The sequence below is a fragment of the Martes martes genome, assembly GCF_963455335.1.
Source record: "Martes martes genome assembly, chromosome: 1".
NCBI classification, from domain to species: domain Eukaryota; kingdom Metazoa; phylum Chordata; class Mammalia; order Carnivora; family Mustelidae; genus Martes; species Martes martes.
The window spans coordinates 208337509-208355249 of record NC_137888.1 but is presented as its reverse complement, the minus strand read 5'-3'; the positions used below and the strand labels follow the sequence as shown (position 1 = coordinate 208355249).

At 54.9% G+C, this 17741-nt stretch overlaps 1 protein-coding gene across 4 annotated transcripts in view; it reads right to left on the bottom strand.

Moving 5' to 3' along the window:
• Positions 1-17741, bottom strand: part of CACNA1A (calcium voltage-gated channel subunit alpha1 A) — a gene marked incomplete at its 5' end in the record, with an annotated part of 211930 nt that overhangs the window by 22703 nt on the left and 171486 nt on the right. For all 4 annotated transcript variants that reach the window (XM_080796328.1, XM_080796331.1, XM_080796329.1 and 1 more), the window contains 6 exons: positions 1276-1426; positions 3238-3353; positions 3527-3592; positions 3926-4042; positions 10791-10874; positions 15361-15471. In XM_080796328.1, coding sequence (XP_080652454.1) covers positions 1276-1426; positions 3238-3353; positions 3527-3592; positions 3926-4042; positions 10791-10874; positions 15361-15471 — 645 coding nt within the window. The remainder of the gene's footprint in view (positions 1-1275; positions 1427-3237; positions 3354-3526; positions 3593-3925; positions 4043-10790; positions 10875-15360; positions 15472-17741) is intronic.

Below are 17741 nucleotides of genomic sequence, written 5' to 3'. Positions count from 1 at the left end.
GGACTTTCACCGACAGATGCTGGCGTCTGGTCAGGGTCTGCACTCATCTCACACTCTCTTGGCAGCTGGCTTCCTATATCCTGCTGGTGGGATCCACGGTCAGCAAACCAGACCAGGAAGGACGGGCGAAGGGACCTCTTCTGTCTCCAGTGTGGGTCTGTCTTGTGGGTTGAATTGTGTCCCCCTCAAAAGACATGTTCAGATCCTAACCCCTGGTACCTGTGAACCTGACCTTATTTGGAAAAAGGGTCTTCGTGATAACAAGTTAGGATGACGTCATACTGGATTGTGGGGGGGCCTAAATCCAATCTGACTGCTATTCCCCTAAAAGAGGAATCTGGACACAGATGCACAGAGGAGAGGATGGAGGTAGATGCCGGGGGGACAGACTCAAACCAAGGAACACCGGGATCCCCAGAAGCTGGAAGAGGTCTGGAAGGTTTCTCCCCTAGAGGCTTTGGAGGGAGCATGGCCCTGCCAACTCCTTAATCGGTTTTAGCCTCCAGAACTGTGAGAGGGTAAATTTCTGTCATTTTAAGCCACCAAGTCTGTGGTCCTTTGTCAGAGCAGACACAGGAAACTGTCTACAAGTGTCCTGGGGCCGTGAACAGCCAGGGTGCCAAGGGCCGGGGGTGGGGGGGGGTGAGTCAGTCCCCCCTCTTTTCCTTTTAATTCCCGAAGCCAGGAATCCCTGATGACTCCAGGATTCCCTAGTTCTCTTTCAACCCCATGTAGCCAATCCTTGTATTAAGTCTCCTGTAAGATATCTAGAGAGTTTCTGTTCTCCTGACTTGGCTCTGTGGCTCCAGGAAGAGAGGGGCATAACTAGTATCCCGTGTAACTAGACTGGCCGCGGGGACCAGCTCTCAGCTCCGCTAGTTTTTTCCTCAGTAAAACCCAGCGGCTCTCAGATGGGGGAGATTCTGTCCTTCCCCCAATCTCCAGGGGGTCACTGTCAATGTCAGAAGGCATATTTGCTTATCACACCTGAGGCTGGAGGCCAGGAAAGCTGCTAACCACACTGCAATGCACAGGACAGCCTCCCTACCCCCCCGCAAAGACCGAGCCAGCCCCAAATATCAGCAGTGTCGCTGCTGAGAATCCCCAGTTAATTAAATCCCCAGCCAGCGCAGAGACGCTCTGGAGGGAGCAAATCTGTGACACAGCCGTATTCTAGAGAAACCCATGCCCCGCGTGGGAGCCAGGTCAGGGAGCGCCCCCACTCCCGACCCCGTGCTACCTGCCCTCCCCTCCCCCACATGCACACAGACTCACCAGAAAGGAGCATAGGAAGATGAAGGAAACGAAGTAAAAATAAGCAAATTCATTGCCACACTCGGGAGTCAGGATGCCCGAGTTCTTATCGCACGGCTTCCCGCTGAGGCAGGAAAGCATGATGTTGTGCCAAGCCTCCCCCGTGGCACTCCTGGGGAACGGAGAGGGGGCACCATCAGGGACCTGGGCACCTGGACCTGGGCACCCAGGCCTGGACATGGATATCCTTCGGGGATATTTGCACGGGGCTCCGCAGTTGGACTGGCATGAGTTCAAGTTCTAGATATGCCACCTTTTTGCTCTGGGAGCTCAGAGAGATGATTCTCATCCTTTAGGTGTGCTTTAAAGCCCATGGCGGGCGGGGGAGGGGGGACTTTAAACAATGCTGATGCAAAAGCCCCACTCCCGCAGGCTTGCTTTCAACTGGTCTGGGGTGAGGCCTGGAGACATAGGTAGGTATGTTTTAAAGGCTCCTGTTCCTCCAGGCTATAATCACCTCTTACTACCTTCTCCCTAAGTCTCTCTGCTCCAGGCACACTGGGATCTCACTGCCCCCAAACATGCCAGCCATGCTCCTGCCTCAGGGCCTTTGCACTTGTTATGACTTCTTCCTGACCTGCCCTTCCTCAGATAGCCACAAGGTTCCCTCCCTCACCTACTTCTCTCATGTGTCACCTACCTCCAGGGAGGCATGACCTACCAGTCCTCCATTCCTTTAGATGTTGTTGCTAAATTAAAAAAATTTTTTTTTCTCATTCCCAAGTATACATAAGATTGATCATGTTAGGGGTGCCTGTGTGGCTCAGTCGTTGAGCATCTGCCTTCGGCTTGGGTCATGATTCCAGAATCCTGGGATCTAGGCCAGCGTTGGGCTCTCTGCTCAGTGGAGAGCCTGCTTCTCCCTTTTCCTCTGCCTGCCCCTCCACCTGCTTGTGCTTGCTCTCTCTCTCTAATAAATAAATAAAAATCTTTAAAAAAAAGATTGATTTTAACTATTCTTAAGGATAGAGTTCAGTGGCATTCAGTACATTCACAATACTGTCCACCTACCCGTCGCCACTGTTCACCTGTAGACTGTTTCATCCATCCCACCCATGCAACCCCTCGAAATCTCTAGTCCGCCTCTTTATCTCTATGAAACTGGCCTGTTCCGGGCACTTCATGTAAGTGGAATCACACATTATTTGTTCTTTTTTTTTTTTGTGGGTTTTCTTTTTTAAGTCTTCATTTGTTTATTTGACACACAGATCACAAGCAAGCAGAGAGGCAGATAGAGAGAGGGGGAAGCAGGCTTCCCGCTGAGCAGAGAGCCCAATGCGGGACTGGATCCCACAACCCTGAGATCATGACCTGAGCCAAAGGCAGAGGCTTAACCCACTGAGCCACCCACTGGCCTTTCTCCTGCACAGGAATGGAAGCACCTGGAGGGCACGGAATATCTCTTTCTGCTTTGTTTACAGTACCTTCAGCAATGCCTGGCACACAGTGGTGTTCAATAAACCTCCCACGGATAAATGAATGAGGGAACTCTAGCGCAGCCAGGATTAAGAAATCAAGCCTCAGGGTCCAATTAGCCTCAATTTCCTCACCTGTCAGGTGGGGTTGCCAAGAATCCCCACCTCACAGGACGATCAGGAGGATTCAGTGATGTAATGCCTGAAAATGCCTTCCATGCTTGTATCCCAGGACCTTTAGCTTCTGCTCAGCCAGGGGTCCCTGGGCCCCCCACAAGCCCATCCCAAGTCTCACTGGAACAGAAGGAAGACAGCACGCCCCCTATAGGAAAAGGAGGGAAAGGACACGCCCCCTACAGGAAGAGGGGGGTAAAGGACACGCCTCCTACAGGAGGAGGAAGGAAAGGATACGCCCCCTACAGGAGGAGGAAGGAGAGGGCACGCCCCCAACAGGAAGAGGGCACACTCCCACCAGAAGAGAAGCAGGAAAGCACATGTGCCCGCTCACCTGAAAAGAAGCATGAGGGCCTGGAAGAAGGTCCGAAAGTTATTGTGCTCAGTGATTTGGAACTCATCCTCATCACTGTCCTCATCCTCCACGTCGATGCCGATGTTGCCAAACACCTTGGGAATAGGAAGGTAATGACCAGGGGCAGCCATGCCCCCAGTGGCTTCAGGGAAACTCCACTCAACCCTCATGGCTGTCTCTCCAAACTGGGTTCCCCTGACCCACCCCTGCCTAAGAATGGTGGCCCTCCCAAGGAGGGCTCTAGGAACTCTAGGGGATTGGCACTCACCTGCATCCCGATGATGGCATAGATAAAGAAAAGCATGGCAATCAGCAGACAGACATACGGCAGGGCCTGGTGGGGAAAAAAGGCAATGAAGGAGAGCGCCAGGGGGCCTCTTACCCAAACCATTTCCCTCCCAGGGCTCTGCCCCACTGGGCTGGGCGGCCCCAAGCTGTGCCAGAGTGGTGCCAGGGCTCGACGGGCCTTTTTGAGGCCATAGTGGCAAGAAGGCATCAGGGGGATTCTCAAGCCACACCAGGGGCCTGCGGTTAAGAGAAGAGCTCTACAGATCACAGACTCTCAGCAAAGGGCACCACAGAGGCATTTCCACCTGATTTCTACTTTCAGCCACAGCAGGGGTGGGGGTAAAATCTTCTCAGCCCTAGACTGGCGGCAGGGGCTCACCTTGAAGGACTGCACAAAGGTCCAGAGAAGAATCCGGATGGTGTAACCCTGACGGAGGAGTTTGATGAGCCGGGCAGCTCGGAAGAGGCGGAGAAAGCTCAAATTGATGAAGTTATTCTGGGGAGATGGAGAGAAAAGGGTGACCATCCACCCACCCCCGGGGGCTCAGAGCCGTCACCACTCACAGAGGCCCCTACATGAAGCCAACCAACAGGAAAAGCAAGCCAGACCCCAAATAAGGAGGGAGAGAAAGCACTATTAATGCAATGGTGCGGAGGAAAAACGTCGAAAAAGGAACAAAGTTGGGGGGAGGGGGGGAAAGGGAGGAAATGGCAACTCAAAAGCATAAACCCTCCCTGCCAGCCCCACCCGCGACGGGGAAAAGGAAAGAAAAAGGAAGGAAGAGAAAGGAACCGGGTGGGGTGGGGGTGGGGAAAAAATAACCAAAGAACAAGGGAAAGAAAATATATCCGAATCATCCAATCAGGAAAAAAATCGAGATGGTTTTTGTTTCTCCCAACAACCAAATGCACTGAGACGATAGGACACAAGCGGGTCAAGTTGCCGAATCCATCACACGTGTACGATGCACAAACACCAGGGCGGGGTGGGGGTAGCCAGCGCGCAGGCCTGGTGGACATGTGCGGGTTCCCAGGGCATGTTACGCTCCGGGCCAGAAATGCATCTGTCGTGGGACTCAACGGGCACCCTGCCCTGCCCTGCCCTGCCGAGCTGCCCACCCGCTCCTGCCCGCCCTGACCTCACCCCACGGCCAAGAGGAGCAGCGGCTCGAGCCAATCGGAGAAGCGGAAGAGCATCTTTTCTTACCCCCTTGGCGAGCGGGAATGGGGAGGACGGGAGGGAGCTGGGGCTGGTCGGCTGCAGGGCGAGTCCTCGCTGCCCGCTGAGTCGGAGAAGATGCATTTGGGGCCCTTTTCCCCCCTCTCAGGGATGGCTTCTCAGCTTCTGGGGCTGGGTGGAGTAGCACGGGACCAGGCCTGCGGGAAGCAGGAAGTACGCAGCGCCCGTGGGTGGGTGAGCTCGCCAACAGCCCAGGCCCACCAAGGGGCCGGTGCTGGAGGTGGGGCCGTCCCTGCCCCCAGGACCTCCCTGCGTGGACCCTGCCTCTGCTCAAAGACCCCCTGACTAGTCACTGCCTCTACCTCCTCCCACCCAAGCCGGGAGAAACCCCCAGGGAAGCGGGGGAGCGGTCAGCTGGGAGGGGAGCCAGGAGAGCAGCGGGAGGGGGGCCCCTGGCTGCCCCCCCCCCAGGGGCGGGGAGGAGGGGTGGCTGGCCTGCTGGGGCCTCAGGGTCCCTGGTGGGGGACACGTGGCTCAAAGTCACAAACGGACCAAATGTGACTGGCGAAGCTCTCTCGTTGAGCCTGAGCGGTTTTGTTCTGATTAAGAAGGATTGCCAGTGTTTAAAAATCAGACGTCTCCCCGAAATCTAGTGATTCTGGCAACTCTGGACCTGCCTCCAGGTTGGTAAAAGTTGGCTGGGTCTTAGATAGGGCGGCCCCCATTTAGTGGGCCATGGGCCCTCTAGTTTGCCGAGGTCCCCCACGTTCTAGAAATGGCACCCGCTTTCCTGGTCTATGGCACGGGCTTCGATGCCAGAGGCAATGGGGTGTGAGACCCCCGCCTCGGGGAGACCAGGAAAGCTCCGCTGGTCACCCCACCCGCAGGCTGGAGGGGGAGGACCTTTACCCGGGCTCTGCTCTAGGGGATCTAGAGAGCCCTAGACATGGGCCATGTAGCAAGATTTCCACTGGCCTCGCCCTCACCCTTCACATGCGGCAGGGGTGACCATACAGGCTGCCCTGACAGTCACAGCAGTCCTTTTGCTCTCAAAAGCTCGGCTGATGAATTCTATATGGGCATCCTACTTGGTGGCTTCTGGGGGCTTCCCAGCTACTGGGTCTGGCCTGGGAGCTGAGAAGCAGGGATGGGAGTTCAAGGACTTTCTGGGGCTGACGGGGGGGGGGGGCTCTGGATTGGTTGGCAAAGTCTAGGATGCTCGGTTGGGACCCATCAGTTGGCCCTTGGGCTTCTAAGATGGGGGAGGGGACTGGGAGAGCCTATCCTGACCATCCTGGGCCCAACCACTGTGAGAAGCTCCCAGGGGCCCTGAACAAGCTCCCACACCCAGCTCAGCTGAGAGTCGCCCCCCGTGCCCAGCTGACCTGACTCCCAGCCCTGCCTGGCTTCCCAGCTCTACCTGGGAATGGGGCCGATGGCCCAGGTGTCCCCAGCCCCTCCCGACCATCCCCAGAGTACAAGCCATCCCTTCACGGGGCGGGTCATAACATGTGGACTCTGCCCAGCATGCAAAGGCAGGCGGGCCTGGAGCAGCTTCCGGGGACTCAGGGTAGAGCGGCGGGAGCCTGCCACCATGCAGGAGAAGCAAGGGGTCTCGCAGGGGGACGCGTGCAGAGAGCATGCTGCCCTTCTTGGAGCAGAGGGAGGAGACACATGGGGGAAGTAGGGGTGGAGATGAGAGAGGTCCAGGGAGTGGGGCAGGGGAAGGTACTTGTGTGCCCTCATCCACCCCTCCGTCGTCGTCTTGGTTCTGCATCAAGTCCTTCAAGCGCTCGCAGACCTTCTGGAGACTTCCCTCTTCCTAGCTTTCATCTTTCCATCCACAGCCCAGGAAGGAGCAGCTGTGCTCTCCTCCAAGCGTGCCCTGTGCTCCCTGGTTTAAGGGTGATGGGGTGGGACGCAGGCCCGGGAAGGCTTGTCACACTCAGGAAGACACGAGAACCAGCCATTGAAGGGTCCAGAGAAATCCTAGCATTTGCAGACCACACCTCCGCCGACCTTGACCCTGCGCCCCAGATCCCGTAACCACCTGCCTACTTGACTTCTCCCGGGGTGCCCTTAAAGGCACCTTAAACTCTATGTCTACACCTGTGCTCTTCCCTCAACCTCGTCCTCTTCTGGCATTCCCTAACTTCTGTCTCCCAGTTCAAGCCAGACTCAGATCCCTCCAGGTATCTTTCTCCCCCAGCCCAGACCCAACCCATCCCCAGGTCCTGGAGAAGCCCCTGCTTAGGTGGCCCGTCCCCTCTCGCGGGGATCCTGGTGCTCGCTGCTGGCCCAGCCCCCTGCCTGGCTGCTCCCTTTCGGCCTCAACCATCTTGTCTAATCACACTTCCATAGCTCCATCTGCTCCAAATCCTCTCAGGCTTCCACAAGGCCCCAAGGGCTTATCCCCGCCTGACGTTTTCACTTTCCCTGGGTCAGCCTTCCTTCGCTCTCTTTGCTCCCACACCCCCTCACTTGGAGACCCAGACGCCTGCAGGATTCCTCTTGCTACCGGGCCTTTGCACATGCTGTTCTGGGCCTCGAACGCTCTTCTTCCCCCTCTTTTGTTAACAATGCTTATCCTTTAGTTCATAACACAGTTGTACTTTCAGGTGGGTTTGAGAGTGGTTATTTGATCAATGCCTGGCTACCTCACTTTGGCATTAGGTGAGAGGGTGGCAGCGATGGTGTCCCCTTCAGCCCACTTCCGCTTGCGGCACCACATTCAGAATCATGAATTGTCTGGGGGATGAGCGCACATGGTGTTGCTAGCGTGGGAGGGAGGGATCCTGGTACAGGGGGGTCCTTCAAAGGGGCGCAGAAATGGTGGGGATGAGGCAGGAGGAGATGGAATTTACGAGAATGAGAAGTGTGCAAGGAGTGTGCGAGTGTGCAAAGAGGAAGGGAGGGGGAGCGATGGAGATGGTGTGTGCTGGGGCAGGAGCGTGGGTGTGCAGGGAGGAACAGAGAGGGACAGGTATGCATGGATATGTTTGGAGCGGAGAGGAGAGAGAGGAAGAGCACCCAAACAAGAGAGTAAGGGGGAGAGTGTGGGTGTTGGAAAGGGGGGAGGGCACATGGGTTCAGCGACGTTGTGTATGACCTCCTCCTTGGACTTGGAAATTGACGTCTTAGCCAGTCAAACCCACGGGCCTGGAGTGGGGTGAGTTATCCCCAGTGCCTAGGCTCCATGAAGCTGAACAGGGGGACAGGAGCGATGAGTGGCTGGCTGAGGGCTCAGAGGGTAGGGAAGCGGGTAAGGGACGGCGTGGGAGACCCAGCCAGCTGACTAATCTTGCGGGAGGCATTACGCAGGGCAAACCCAGTCTTCTCTTTGCAAAAGCCGTAAACCAACCCATGAAGACAACCCCAATTCAGAACCCAATAAAAACAATGAGAAGGGGGGTGGGAGGGGAGGGAGGGAAGGAGGGGCTGTTGGAATGAGGAGGGAGTGGGAGTGGGAGGGGGCTGGGGAGACAGACAGAGAGATGGGGTAGGGGGGCTGGGGAGGGGGATCAGGCAACCCAAGTCCAAAGCCCAGGGCAGGACGTGCAGTGCTGACGCGAGAAGATGCGTTCACAGTTAATGTAAGGCATTTAGACTTCAGAAAGAAGTAAGACCAACCGGATTCTAGATGCAGATGTTGAAGATGGAGGGGGAGCGGGCGGGCGGGGGCAGTTGGGAGGCGTGTTCAGCGTTTTTTAGGTTGATTTGTAACCAGTGCCAAAAAACCAATGGGTTTCGGTTCCCGGGCGGGGAGTGGGGGTGGTGGGTTGGGAGATAGTCATTGGTGTATGAACACACAGACCACGTCATGGATGAACAAATGAATTTCATAGTGCATTTTGATTGGATGAGTTTTTCAGACGGCGTTGTGCCAATATACAGTTTAAAGAGCAGGCATGAAAAGAGACAAGACAAGAAACACAGTCATTATCCATTGAACGCAGGGCAAACCCACGTCACCCGGCCACTCGGGGGCGGCAGCTGAGGCCCAGGGGGTCCCCCGAGCCCTCTCCCTCCCAAACCCCGGGGACTTGGCCTCTCCGAGGGTCTGGCTCTTCCTGCCTCAGCCTGGTTGAGCTCTGGCTTGACCTAGCGGGCTTACCTGGGAGGCAGAAAGGGGTGGCTGTGGGCTCCTTGTCCCGCAGGTTGGGAAGATAACATCCTAGAAGGGTCCACACGCCCACCCTCTATCTTTCCCTCCAGATGATTCTAACTCAGGGGCCCAGGGAGATGGGGCCAGGGAGCTGGTTGGCCAAAACCCCAAATACCGAGGACCCAAATACCTTCACGGTAATAATAGCAATAACAGTAACCACCATTTGGGAACCATCTATTTCCTGGCAGGTTCTGTGCCAAACCCTTCACGTGGATTTGCTCACACCTGTTAAAAGTTGCCGATTCCCTCCCTAGAACATCAGTCCCCTGGGGGCGGGGCAGGCATTCTTGTCTGTTTTTGCCTTGTTCCCGGTCTCCGGTTTCCGGGCACTTACAGCAATGCCTGGGATGCAGCAGGCGCTCAATGAACGCCTACTGAATGCATGCGTGAACGTGGACCTTGCAGGGACCCAGTGAGGTTAATTGCAGCCGTTGCCCCCATTCTACATGAGAGGAGGCGATGCCAGCCGGCCGAAGTGAACAGCTGGTAGGGAGGGTGTTTGATCACTGTACTAGTTCTGATGTTCTTGAATTGGGGGCCCGGTGCCTCACCCACCTGCCCTTCCCTATCCTGCCAGCCTAGAGGATGGGCCATTGGGGTCCAGCCTGATGGATCTCTTATTGGTACCTGGAGGTTTCAACGAACCCACCCCCCACCCCTGCCCCCCGGGCTCCCTGGCCTTCTGGCTCCCTTCTGGCTCGGCTTGGCTAATGGGAGGCGCTGGCAGGAGATGGAGGGTGGAGGAGAGATGGGCTTGGGTATTTCTCCCAGTGTTTTGGGCCTACTTTGGCCTTCCTCTCAGGCAGGGGCTCTGTCCCTCCAGGCCCTTGGCTCCTGTAAGTGGCCCCTCCCCCTTCCAGCTCGGATTTCCTCCCAGCTTCAGCACCTGGGCAGGTAACATCTCCCCATGGTGGCCCTGTGCTGGGCACTTTGTCATCCTGTTCTGTCTCCCTCGCCTCCTTTCTATGAGTGGTCTCTGTTTTCTGATTCCTTCAGCTGAATCCTGCAAGGGAATTCTTTTCTGTCCCGACCCCCTGACCTGTACCACGAGCTAATTCACGTGAACCGTTTGGCACAGCACCTGTCATGCATCTAAGTGTGCCGTTCTCGCCAGGCATTATATTTATTGCTATTATGATGAGGTTGATGCCCCCCGCCCTGCCTTTGGCTCCAACAGTCTTTGTCCTTTTGCTCTCCCTGTGAGTATCTCCTGCCCTCCCCCCCAGTCTCCTGAGGGCTCCCAAGCCTGTGCTCACTAGAAAATGGCCAAGGAAGGGGTCTGAGATAGGAGCTCTGGGGCCCTGAGTCTTTCAGATGAGGGGGAAGGACGATGTGGCTTGTGGGGCCACCGCAGAGAGCCCAGAGACCCCCACAAGTCACAAGTCTCCCAAGCCTGGGGATGGAAGAGGGTGGACATCCTGGGGACCTTCCTAAGGCCCTGGCAGTGGTGTCCCCTATTGGCTCAATGGCCACAGCTCCCTCCTAAACCTCCCCCCATGAACCAGAAGGTGGTTAGTTCAACCAGAATGGACTTGAAGCTGGTTCTTTCTGGGTCCCCAAGACGGTGTGGTGTTTGGGGGCAGGGCTCAGCCTTGTGGTCTTTTAATTGTTCCAATGCACTCATCCGTATTATATATTCATAAATCAACAGCCAAGAGGCAGGGAAGTTCACGCTGCAGAGCTGGCCCCAGAACTGTGGCTTTGGGCTCCCCCGTCTCCCTAAGTTGCCCTTCTGAGGGGCTGCCCTTGCCCCTGGGGTCCCCACTTCTCCCTCTTTGGTCACGGTCAAGTGCTGGCCCCAGTCAGCTGTGGCTTTTGGGACGGCTGCTTCTGGAAGATTCCCCCGTTCTCCACCCAGCCAGGAGTTACCCGGAGAGAAGCTGGCGGGAAACTTACCCCAAACTCCGTCACGAGGATGTCGGTGATGCTGCCCAGAACAGTCACAAAGTCGAAGATGTTCCAGGCATCGCGGAAATAATTCTAGAATGGGGACCCACAAGACAGGGATGCCAACGCAGGGCTCCACGCCTGGCTGCCACGGCCAGCCCCGGGGTACATTAGGGGAACAGATGCCGATCAACCCAAGTGCCCACAGCACTTACGGTCATTCAAATGGCAAAATGCCGTGTGGGCTGCTCAGTATCATCTCCTCTGAGTTCCCCCTCCCCGGGACTGCACAGCTCTCCCGGCCCCAGAGTGGGGCCTCTGCAGCCCGAGTCAGCTCTGCTAGAGAGAGGGCTACCCTGTGGGCTTGCCTGTCCCTCTGACACATCTGACAGCTCCCTGACACCCCAGATGCTTTATAAATGAGGTCACTGGGATCCTCACATAGATCCTCGGAGCAAAGGACTATCAACCATTTTTTACAAGGCGACTGAAGCTCAGTGAGGCCACTCGCCCATCTGAGATGAACAGCACGGACGTGAAGAATCAGGATTTGAACCCAGGCCTGGGTAAGTCCAGAGTTTGTGTTCAAGACCCCACTCGTTATAGCACGCTCGCTAAGAGTGGGTTGTGGGTTCATATCCCCGCTTTGCTACCATCGTGCTGTGCGGCTGTGGGCCAGTGACTTAACCTCTCTGTTCTTCTACTACCTAATCTGAAACAGGGAGATAGTAACAGGCACAAAGGCCTTCCTGGCACACAGCAGGCTTCACTTCCTGGTCCCCCTCGTGGTTCTGTGGGGCCACGTGTAGTTGCAGCTGATGGGTTTTGAGCAGAGGTGGTGTGAGCCACCTCCTGGCCAGTGTGGGACTCCCCAAAACTCTTTTAACCCTGGGCTTGGTGACCATGTTCCAGGTGGCGGCTGCTCTGTGGGCCTGGGTCCCTGTGTAACTATGAGGCAAAGAGCCCCCTCCCTGCTGAATGCCAACAAAACATTTGTTGACCGAAGTGACTGAGATGTGGGGGTTGTTTGTTTCTGCACATAAACTTGATCTATCCTGACTGGCACAGCTCTGGGCAGGGTGCTGGCTCAATCAATCACACAGGGACAGCACACTGCTGTGAAAATGCTGAAATGTTCCCCACGGTTTGAGCTTACACGGAGCAGCACCTTTGTCTGAATCCAAGGGTCTGGTTGAAACAGACACCCCTGCTCTCAAGGCTCAGGGCGACCCACACCACACGTAGGCCTTCCCAGCATCCTACAAAGCAGAGGCCAGCAATGGGCTCGGGCCCCATCCTGAGGGATCAGGTCCTCCCCTGAGTGTCTGACCCTGTGGCAGCCCCTCTGCCTCAGAGAGAAGAACCCAGGCTTTGGAGCTGCGCTTTCCAAGATCAAACTCTTTCAGCCTGAGAGAGTTAAATGTCCTCGGAGTTGGACTGGTTGGGCCTTAGAGCCCCCTCCTGGAAGCCAGGGGTATAACAGTAATCAGATCAGGAATGTGAATGCAAGCGTGAATTTGATTCTACAGTAGGTGCTCAATGAATGGATGCTATTTTATACTCCGCTGAAAGAAAATCGGGTTCTACTGGTCCTTTTGGTGTTTTCGTAGTTGCTGCTAGGGCCCTGACCACCTCCCCTCATATTGTGACTACACACCTTCAGTTACTCTGCCCAGGGGCATCCTCGGGTTGCAACTTTGCTGGGAAATTAACAGCTCCCCAGGGAGCAGCCCTTGACTCTGACCGAGGGGCAATGGGGGATAAATACCCCAGCTCTCTCCTCTCCTCAAGTGAAAGGACTGTGAAGTATGTGCTCTCTGCTGCCTCCTGTTGATCCTCAATGGAACTGTTTCCCATAACACACCCTGTACTGGCTGCCTTCTGGTTCCTGCCTCACTCCCCACCCCCCACTGAACTGAACTTCCTGGGCTTTTCAGATAAATTCCTTGCACTCAATCCTTATCTCAAGCTGTGTTCTGGGGAGTCCCAGTGAAGGCAACTTTCTAGGTGTCTGGCCACAGGCCTCAAGCCCCTGGACTAGAAAGCTCCCCCCATCGCCTAAATTGCACATGGTGAACTTGGGGCTTCATCTAAACTGGTGAGAGAGGCTCTACCCCCATGGGATGGTCAGGGGTGGGGGAGATAGAGCCCCAGCCCTCGGGCAGAGCCACTTTCATTACCAAAAGATGGACTGGGGATTCAGAAACTGCACAGCACAGCTGCATTGGGCAGGTCCTGTGCCTGAGCCCACACCACGCTCCCCTCAGCCCTGGGAGGCTGGCATACAGCACTCCTGTTTCTAGAGTTGCCTTGCTTGAGGTCAGGTAGCTAGAAAGAAGTTGGGGCAGGATTTGCACCCGTATGCGGGCACGCCAGAACCTGATCCCCACCCCCCGGTCCTGCCATCCATCCTGGTGGCAACCCCCGGACCGCAATGCTGAGTTGGTGCCACTGCTCAGGATGGAGGGTGCCTCCCCCGCCTGCCTGGTGTTCAGCACAGGACCTGACAGCCCAGGCTGTCTCTTGGACTCGCCTGGGCTATTTCTTAAAGATACAGATTCCGGGGGCACCTGGGTGGCTCAGTGGGTTAAGCCTCTGCCTTCCGCTCAGGTCATGATCTCAGGGTCCTGGGATCGAGCCCTGCATGGGGCTCTCTGCTCAGCAGGGAGCCCGCTTCCCCCTCCCTCTCTGTCTGCCTCTCTGCCTACTTGTGATCTCTGTCTGTCAAGTAAATAAATAAAGTCTTAAAAGTCCCAGATTCTGGGACTCCCACCTGACCAAGGGAATCTGAACTTCCGCGGTTGCCTCGGGGGCACCATTCAACTTTAAGGAATCTCCCCAAGCGGTCCTAATAGGTAAGAGGGTCAGGAGCCTCTGCCGTGGAGGAGAAGGGGTGGGGGTGACGAGCCTTCCTGTGACCCTTCCCGGCATTTGCGGGACACTCCATGCCAGGCTTCACCCTCGCTTTATCCAGACACACTTGATCTGTGCCGGGGTTTGCACGGGCTCTTCTGAGGAAGAGGAAGAGGACAGGCCCTCGCGATGGTGGGGGGGGGGGTGTGACACAGCCCAGATGTGATCTGAATTGAGGGCTCTCTGGTCCCAACAATGACACTCTTTGCCACCTCAGGAAGCCAAGGTGAGGAGCCAGCCTCCACCCCACTGAGAGCCTGGCTGCGGCCACCGACTGTAGACCATTCTCCTCAGGGAGGTGGACTCGGTGGCTGGTGGGGAGGGAGCCATCTTGTATTGAGTCTGATCTCGGCCACTCACTGGGGGATCTTCTTGAAGTCACCCCAACACACAACCCCACCAGTTTAGGCTTTCTTCACTTTTTTTTTTTTGGCTCTGAACCTCCTTGGCTCCCTGCGAAGACCTTCTTAGAGGAAGCTTTCTAAATGCATAAAACAAAATACCCAGGATGGCAAGCGCCCCTCTTTTCTTAAAATACGCTGATCACGGTATTTTTTTTCAACGATCTAATTAATTAATGCACTTCTTCGTTAACACACTACATAACTTCTAGCTATAGGTTTGAGAGTCACCAGCATGTGAAGCGAGGATAAACATAAAAGAAATTTGGAGATGCCTGCGATCTCTTATCACGCCCCACGAAAATGTCCGATTTTTATCGGGGACCCAAGCTGTACTGAGGGTAACACGGCAGGGGGCTGTCTGCCTTCAAGATGGAAGGAAATGTGAAAGTCTGATTAGCGGCTTGTGGAAAAATAAAGATGTGGTTTTTTTTTTCCCCCATCTGATTTCACACACACTCCCCACCCCGACCCTAACCCAGCGGCATCCACGGATCTCTTTAGGGATCAATGGGCCTCCGCTAAGATCTCCTGTATTAGTGGGAGATGAAGGCAAGCTAGTGGGGCCCAGACTGCATTTAAAAAAGAAAGGCGGGGGTGTGTGTGCCTGGGTGGCTTTGTAGGTTAAGCCTCTGCCTTTGGCTCAGGTCATGATCTCGGGGGGATCGAGCCCCGCATCGCATCGGGCTCTCTGCTTGGCAGGGAGCCTGCTTCCCCCTCCCCCTCTGCCTGCCTCTCTACTTATTTGTGATCTCTGTCTTTCTGTCAAATAAATAAATAAAATCTTTAAAAAAAAATAAAGAAAGGCAGGGCCATCAGTGGAACACACAGTTTAGGGCACAGGACACACAACAAGGGCACAAATCATCTCCATTGTGTTTGGATGTCTGCCTGCTGCCTCCCTTGTAAAATGTACGTATTTCTGTGGATTGTGGTTTAGAACGGCTGGAATGCCATGGACTTGGCCTGTCTGGATCTTGCTTTCCTTAAAGCGAATGGTAATTATGCCCGCCGCTTTGGATCAATTCGAGGAATGACTGCACCAGGACGCGCAGAGGACCCAAGAGCCCTCAAATGTTGGGTCTCGTTGGTGTCACTTGGCAAGTGTGCAAACACCTCCCTGGGGTCTGCGGGCCCTGGAGGGATGCTCATGCCACTGCTGGGGTTGGGGGTCCTGGGGCAGGTGGGGAGACCAACGCCCAGCACCCAGTGCCCCTCTGGGCATCCCCTACAACCCACGGCTCTAGCCCCAAGGCCGTGCTTACCAGAATCCCAAAAGCCATGACTTTCAGCACACATTCCAGAGAGAAGAGGGAGGTGAAGACGATGTTGAATACTCTCAGTGCGTTTTCATAAGCCACCGAGGCCCCATAGAACTGGAGAAGGGAGGAGGAAAGACAGTGGAGTCAGCGGGCAGGGTGGAGGCTGGGGAGGCAGGCGGCTTTGCGACTATCCTGTCCCGGGGCAGGTGAGACTTGGGCACTGGCTTCCCAACATCCTGTGGAGGCGACCCAGGCCCCAGGCAAGCCCTCTGTGGGCTAGGCTAATCTTTTCATAGCAAAACAAGCACTTTCTTGAGTCCTGCCTTAGCATCCCAGATCCTAGGACTGCCTGCCTGATGGCTCTCCTGGTGGGATGCAGGAGGACGTCTGTAGCATCTTTCTGCAGGACTTTCTGTGTGCGTGTGGTTTTTTTTTCCCTTCAGATCTCTCTCTCTCTTTAAATCCTTACCTGTGAACTCCCATAAGATCACTCCCCATCCCAAGACTTAAGAACACCCCCAGGACCCCCAAACCTTTCCTTTCATGCCTTTCCAGTCAGCAGCCCGCCCCAGAGGTAACTTCTATTCTGACTCCTTCTGAACTCTTCTTGCCCAAACTGTTTAATTAGGTTCAAGTTTATAACCTTTAGCCCTGAGTACCAGGTTACAGGTGACATGGCAGGTAGAGGAAGAGGTTACAGTTCCCCACGAGAAAACCAACGCACCCAGGGAGCGACCATTTTCATTCAACTCATCTGGTTTCCTCAAGAAGTCAACAGCATGGGGAACAAAAAGGATGGGGGAAGATAGAGATTTAAAAGACAAAAACCAAAAAAAAAAAAAAAAAGGGGGCACCTGGGTGGCTCAGTGGGTTAAGCCTCTGCCTTTGGCTCAGGTCATCATCTCAGGGTCCTGGGATCGAGCCCCACATAAGGCTCCCTTCTCAGCGGAGAGTCTGCTTCTTTCCCACTCCCCCTTCTCCTGCTCTCTCTAATAAATAAAATCTTAAAAAAAACCCATTTTATTTATTTATTTGACGGGGGTGGAGGCACAAGTAGGCAGAGCGGCCGGCAGAGAGAAAGGGAGAAGCAGGCTCTCCCCTGAGCAGGGAGCCTGATGCGGGGCTTGATCCCAGGACCCTGGGATCATGACCTGAGCCGAAGGCAGCTGCTTGACTGACTGAGCCACCCAGGTGCCCCTCTAATAAATAAAATCTTAAAAAAAAAAAAAGAATATGTAAGAAAACTTCTTCTTAGAAATACATACTGAAGAATTTAAGGGCAAAATACCGGGGTGTCTATCATTTATATAATTTAAAAAATAGATGAAATGTCTAGAATGGGTAAATCCATAGAAACATAATGCAGATTGGTGGTTGTTGGGGGCTGGGGGAGGGGCAGAGGGTAGGGGTGACTGGTCATGGGGATGGGGGGGATCCCTTTTTGAGGCAATGAACATGTTCTGGAAGTAGGGAGAGGTGATGGTTGCCCAACCTGGTGAATGAACCATTGAACCGCACACTTTGAAATGGTTAATTTTACGTGATGTGAATTTCACCTCAAGAAAACAGAGAAAGTAGATGAAGCAAACTGTGCTCACAATGGGCACCTCTGGGTGCTGGAGACTAGGTATTCACGAGGGTAGGGTCTGGGGACCCGCGGCGCCAGCATCCTGGGGGATCCTGACTTGGAATGTCAGGATCCCAGCCCGGATCTGCCGAACCGAATTCTGCATGTTAATGAGACCCTCAGATGATCCGTGAACACACGGCAGCCCGAGAAGCGCTGTGCTATACTATTCCTTTCTCTTTGAAACTGCTCATGATTCTAACAATGAAAACATAAAAGAACTTGCTTATGGAGAAGTGTTTCAAGCAAAAATAGGCACTGCTTTTTTGCCAATCCAAAAATGAATAGCTTAAACATCGAGTGTTTTTGAAGTGTTGAGAGATGTGCTCATGTCTTTGCCTCAATGTCCTCATTCAATCCTTGTCCCCACCCGGGGACGGGAGGAATGTGCTATTATGATCATCCCCATTTCATTGATGGGGAAACTGAGGCCTGAGCATTGCTGGTCCCTTGCACAAAGTTAAATGCTTATACCCAGCCCTTTGGTTTCCAAACCACAGGATGAAACGTTCTGACTTTTCACCCTGAAGAGGCTTCGTGGCCCTGAGAGTTGCGAGGTCCTTGCCTCCTTCCTCGGTTTAGCCCCTGGACTTTTATAGAGGGCCTCCTGTGCCCTTAAGGCCAAGGATTCCTTGATCCCCAGGAATTCAGGGGTGACTGGGACTTGCCTGGGCCCTCGGAGCTCCCAGGCTGCTGGGGGAGAGCGCCGGGCAACCCGACACTTATATGGCACATGGGTGCTTGCAAAGACAGGCCT